Source organism: Montipora capricornis, chromosome 8, assembly GCF_036669925.1.
Source record: "Montipora capricornis isolate CH-2021 chromosome 8, ASM3666992v2, whole genome shotgun sequence".
Taxonomy (NCBI): domain Eukaryota; kingdom Metazoa; phylum Cnidaria; class Anthozoa; order Scleractinia; family Acroporidae; genus Montipora; species Montipora capricornis.
Genome location: NC_090890.1, coordinates 50,129,574 through 50,135,632, shown reverse-complemented (window position 1 = coordinate 50,135,632; position 6,059 = coordinate 50,129,574). Strand labels below are relative to the sequence as shown.

Sequence of the window (6,059 nt, the reverse complement as noted above, 5' to 3'; positions counted from 1 at the left end):
AAAAATCATAACTGAAACGAACAAAACAAAGTTACAACTGTACTTGTTTTATAACGGAACATGAAGTGAATAGCCCATTTTGTAGAACGCTTTTGGGTGCTCAGAAGAATTCCCTTGTTATTTCGTCGTAAATCGTAACGGGATGGCGGTAAGACGGAAATTAAATCAATTAGATATTTAGGAGCTGAGCCATGGAGTACTTTAAAGGTGATCAAAAGGATTTTGAACTCGATACGTAGTCGGATAGGTAACCAGTGAAGTTCCTGAAGGAGCGGCGTAATATGACAGTGTTCAGGCGCGCAGAAGATCAATCACGCACTAGCGTTCATGGCACGTTGGAGTTTTTGTATATGATGGTCAGGAACTCCATAGAGGAGACTGTTGCAATAGTCTAACCTACTAATTATAAATGCATGAATCAGTTTCTCAGTACATTCACTAGTCAGGTATTTTCGTATGTGTGGGATATTATACAGATAGAAGAATGCACTACCACAGGTCTTTGTTATATGTCTTGCCATATCCATGTCCGAGTCGAACCAGGAACCCAGATTTTTTGCCGAGTGTGCGGGGACTACATCAACATCGCCAACCCTAATACTACTGACAGACACTTTTGATAGCTGCTTTCTCTTTCCGATCACCAGAAACTCAGTCTTCTCATCGTTTAACATCAACCATTCATTAATCATCCATGAACGAACATCTGCGATGCAGTTCTCCATAGCAACTAGCGCCTCAGCTTCACACGTACCCTCAAATGGCCGAAATGACAAGTATAACTGAGCATTATTCCTGATAAAGTTGGATAAGAAGTTAAACGAAATTGAAGCACAACCTGGACTATCTGTTTCTTTACATACCAGTTTGTGTTGATAACGCAATGATGAAGCAATAATGTTCCTATTAAATTTATACATATATACGCACAGTCAAACATCGATTATTCGGACGTTAATTGTCACGATTTTATTTTTCTGGTCAAAATTTGTTCGTGCAAATTAATTAATAAGGATGAAAAATGCTACTTAAAAGTGTGTGTCACCTTGCTTTTATTGTTGCTACTTAAAAGCACTTTCCTTCTGAAACTCATTGTTTAAGGTAAAGTACTGCAGATAATATGAAATTCTGACTCCGAGCTGTTTTGTCGCTTAGTGAAATCCTATGCTATATTTACTAGTTCAGCCTTTGCATCGATTTATTGCGATCTTCTCTCTCAGTCGTTACATTTATTCGGCAATAATTTTCCAACATCACTGCGATCGGGGTTTTTTCTCCTCGTTTGTTCAAGACGAGGCATAATTTGGATGTTTTCTTTCCTGACACTGCAAATCACACAGTAATATTCAAATACGAGTTTTTGTCGGAGTTTCAAGGTTCCCTTTATTTACATATCCAGTCTGACATCTAATGTAATATGATTGGCTCATTCCGAGCATGCGCCTGCAAGTAATACACGACTGACAGGACTCTCTCTTTTCCCGCCTGGGTTCCAGGCCCATTTTCAGGGCGGGGTAAGAGGGAGTGTCGGAACAGGACTATAGAATCCCGGGATAGAACGTCCCATTGATTGTCCAAGCCTTTAGAAGAATGGTGTCTTGATTTCGGGCCTAAGATATTCTGTATTCGCTCACAAAATGCGTTTTCTTTCGTCACGATAATCAGGGACCATTTTGCCATTTTTGCCCAGGCTCTGCGCTATCGCGCCCGGCCCCAAGTCTCGCGCTTCTTGCGATTAATGAGGCTGAACGACGCTGAAGTAAACCATCAATGGGCAGCAGTCAGTACCATGGTACCATGGTTGGCTCGCATCACGAAACTGCCGATCAGGAATCCCGTTATATGAGCAATCGAAATCTAGCCAATCAGCGGCCGTCTTAATAACAGATGAGAATCGCTGTTTTTCCTCCCTTCGCGGAATTTACAGGTGAATTGTGGAGTTTTTTTGCCGTTATTTGATCGCTTTGGCCGATTTGTTATCATTACTTCTATTCGAGGAAGTATTCATCAAGTTCAAGAAGACTTCAGTTAGCATTCTAGAGGCCGACAGTGTGCATTTATGTCACTTCAATCGATCGCATTCGGTGGATTCATGGACACAAACAAATATCTATGACATCTTGTGTCTTGGAGATTGCATATGATCTTCATGCACTAACTCAAACATTCCAACCGTCCCGTTTACCCGGGATTGTCCGGGTTTAGACTATGTCGTCCCGCTGTCCCGTTTTTATTTTTGTACGGTTGGCCACCTCGGAAAATACCATAATTCTCTTTGTTTGTCCCCCCAGACTTGTTTCCAGTTTCTCTTGGGACTTTAAATGGTCCCAAGAGAAAACAATGCTTAGTGGCGAAATGGTGTATTGTCCCGTTTTCCGTTATTTTTAAATATGGCTAACATGACAAATATGAATAAATTTCGTTTGCTTCACAGTACAAATTAATCAAATCGGAGTTCTAATTATCTGAAGCAATTGCCAACTTCGATCAATTTAGTTTTCGTGGCACGCGTATATATTTCTTGGTGATTTTCTAGTTCCTTTCGATAACAACTTGTTGAGAAGATGTTATTTTACTTTGTTGTGTTATATTGCTAACGTCTGTGCAACAAAACAATTGTCAAATCTAGTACTTTAGGAAAATTGGAGACTATCCCGGTTTTAGGGGTTTAGAGGTTGGAATGTCTGCTAACTAATAAAATTGTGCCCGAGTCTTTCAATAAACGATTTAAATCACATGTTGTAGGAGGCTTTGACGTCATCGCCGCTATGCTGGTGGACGAAAACAAAAGATCTCTCATTAGCTTCTTTTGTTCGTCCACCAGAATAAAAAAGTCGTACATATCTCTATTGTTGCTGGTGTCTCTAGAGGTTGGTTGAAAACGTCCTATACAATTTTAGATGTTTGCAATTAAACCATATTATAAACAAAATAGGTGATCAAATCATAGTTAATCGAGGGACTGGTTATGAAACCTTCAAACTATCAAAAGCCAGAACAAAGTTGTAGCAATCACGTTGAATTGACCGTGACAATGCACAATCTTTTGTTTTCGCTTCGCACGGGTTCGCAAATTAGTTACACATAATTTAATATAGAGAAGTTGGTTGGTTATCTTCTCGAAAAGAGGCCGTCAATCCTTTCAGTTTATCTGGTTTATCTGGATTTGAAAGCCGGGCGATTCTAATTTCTGGGTGAAAATCGGCTTGGCGCTGGAGCAGTCGAAAATGAGCTTCCCACCCTTGTCTCCTTCTTATAACGTGTAGTAACCGTCAACGGAAACGCCCAACAAATCGCTCAAATTCGCCATTTTCACCCGCAGAAATGACAACAACTGAGGTAGGTTTACGTTTATCTTGAGCTTTAACATAGTCATTTCTCGCTGTAAGTTTCCGATATTAGGACTCTTCAATATTTCCCACACATTTTCTTTTTTTACTTCATTGTTTGGCAAGTCCCTAGAGTCATAGGACGGCGTGGTGGTATAGCATTCTTTGCTCGTAAAACCTTCACAAAAACAAGAGAAGCAAATGCTGTTTTCAAGTCCTTCGAATACACTGATCTTTTTGTGAAATACAAAAATTTCGGTGCTCGATTTGTGGTAATTTATCGACCACCGCCTTCAAAGAAAAACAATCTTAGCTCAGCTATGTTTCTTGAGGAGTTCTCGCGTTTTTGCGAACAACTTACTTTGGATGGAAGACCCTTAATTATTTGTGGGGATTTCAATTATTATATTGATAACTCCTCTAACAGCGAGGCCCGTCAGTTCATTGACTTACTAGAGTCTGCCAATTTATTTCAGCATGTATCTGGCTCTACTCATCGCCGTGGTCCTTCTCCTGACTTGATCATAACGAGGACAGACGAATCACTAATAAAGGAGGTTGAAATTCTGCACGATACCTACTCCGACCACCGGATTGTCACGTGTAAACTGAACTTCACGAAGCCACCTCGCTCCAGAAGTCTCATAACCTGCCGGAACAATAAAACCTTTGACTCAGATCGGCTAAGGCTCGACCTGACAGACAAACTCTCGCAACTGATTCTCGATCAAGATATCTCAGTTGATACATATAATGCTACTCTTGGGGAAGTCTACAATGCTCATTTTCCACTTCAAACGAGATGGGTAACCCATCGGCCTTGTTCTGCTTGGTACACATCCGATCTCAGGGCTATGAAACGCGAGAAACGTCAAGCAGAACGCAAATTTAGGAAATCCCGACTTGAGGTCCACAAGCAACTTTTTGAGGACTCGTGTGCTACTTTTAATAGCCTGCTTGAATCAACCAAGTGTAGTTACTACAAGCAAAAAATTGAAAACTCGAATACTAAACAGCTTTTTAGAATGATTGATGGTTTTTGCACTGTAAGATCACCAGTAATACCGACACATGATTCACTAGCCCAGCTTGTTGAAAATTTCAACGACTTTTTCATCCAAAGAATTCACGGCTTTAGACGAGAGCTGGACAGAGTCCCTAAAGCTACCACCTGTTTCTTTATGACTGACAAGGAAGCTCCTCAAATAACTCTTTCCAAGTTTAGCCAAGTCAGCCCTACTATGATTAATCATATTATAAAAGCCTTGTCAACGAAATCTTGTCCTTTGGATCCTATGCCAACCCAGCTACTTAAAGATCATCTGGACCTCATTGTGCCTGTTGTTACGGATATCGTCAACGAATCACTGTCGTCGGGTGTGTTTCCAACTTGTATCAAACATTCCCTTATACGACCACTTTTGAAAAAACAAGATCTTGATCGGGAGAACCTGAAGAACTACAGACCTATAGCGAACATTCCCTTCCTATCTAAAGTCATCGAAAAAGCTGTCGTGTTTCAAATAAATCTTTATTTGGAAACTAACAAGCTTTTAATTCCACTTTTGCAATCTGCATATCAAAAGCATCACTCCACGGAAAACGCATTATTGCGTGTCCTGGATGGTATTTTGATGTCTCCAGATCATCGTGAAGATGTTGTCCTGGTTATGTTGGATTTGTCGGCTGCTTTCGACACGTTAGATCATGAAATTCTCATATCCAGGCTTGGATCCTATTTTGGTTTCGCCGATACTGTACTACGGTGGTAAGTAGTAGTAAGTTAAGTGGGCGCACGCAATCTGTCATCCTAGGGAAAACTACATCTAATCCTCACCCTGTAAACTTTGGTGTTCCCCAAGGGTCAATCCTTGGACCTGTTCTCTTTACTTTATATGTTGCGCCCCTTCAAGATATAGTTGCTGCATATAACCTCAATTCCATGTTCTATGCTGACGACTCGCAACTTTATATTGCCATAAAACCCAACGATCAATCCTCGGCATTAGTTACTCCGTTATTAACTGGAACACGCAAAACATGTTGCTTTGTAACCCTGGAAAAATCGAATTTATCCAATTTACTTCTCGCTTAGTTCGAAACCTTGTCCTTTCGCAATTTTCATTTGGTAACACGACAATTGAACTGTCTGATAAAGTAAGGGACTTAGGTATAATGCTGGACAAGGAACTTAATTTAAGGCAGCATATTAATGATACTTGTAAAAAAGCTATTTCTGCAATAAGATCAATTAGTCGAATTAGAAAGTACATGTCCCAAAGTAATCTTAAACGTAAATGCTTTTGTGATCTCCCGGATCGATTACTGTAGTAGTATTCTCTATGGACTTCCTATGATTGAGCACGAAAAATTACAACGGGTTCAGAACATCGCAGCTCGTTTAATCACAGGAAGCAGTCGGAGAGACCATATTACCCCAGTGCTTAAGAACCTGCATTAGCTTCCTGTTAGGTCACGCATCACTTTTAACATTTTACTCTTAACCTAAAAAAATTCCGAATGGACATTCGCCTAGTTATCTTACTTCGCTTATTAGTTCTTATAAACCAGCTCGTTCTTTACGTTCATCCTACCATTCACTTTTACAAGCTCCGAACGTCAATACAGCCACTTATGGTCAAAGAACCTTCTCTTATTGCGCCCCGAAACTATGGAACAGTCTGCCTACAAGTCTTTAAAAAAGTCTGAGACTGTAACTATTTTTAAAAA

At 40.2% G+C, this 6,059-nt stretch overlaps 1 protein-coding gene across 1 annotated transcript; it reads right to left on the bottom strand.

Moving 5' to 3' along the window:
- Positions 1-311: 311 nt before the first annotated feature.
- On the bottom strand, positions 312-920 carry LOC138014098 (uncharacterized). The gene has a single exon (XM_068861126.1). The coding sequence runs from the start codon at positions 918-920 to the stop codon at positions 312-314; it is 609 nt and encodes a 202-aa protein (XP_068717227.1).
- Positions 921-6,059: the final 5,139 nt, after the last annotated feature.

Bases quoted from the DNA above. Each gene is read 5' to 3' on its own strand.
- LOC138014098 (XM_068861126.1), bottom strand. From the start codon at position 920: ATGTATAAATTTAATAGGAACATTATTGCTTCATCATTGCGTTATCAA.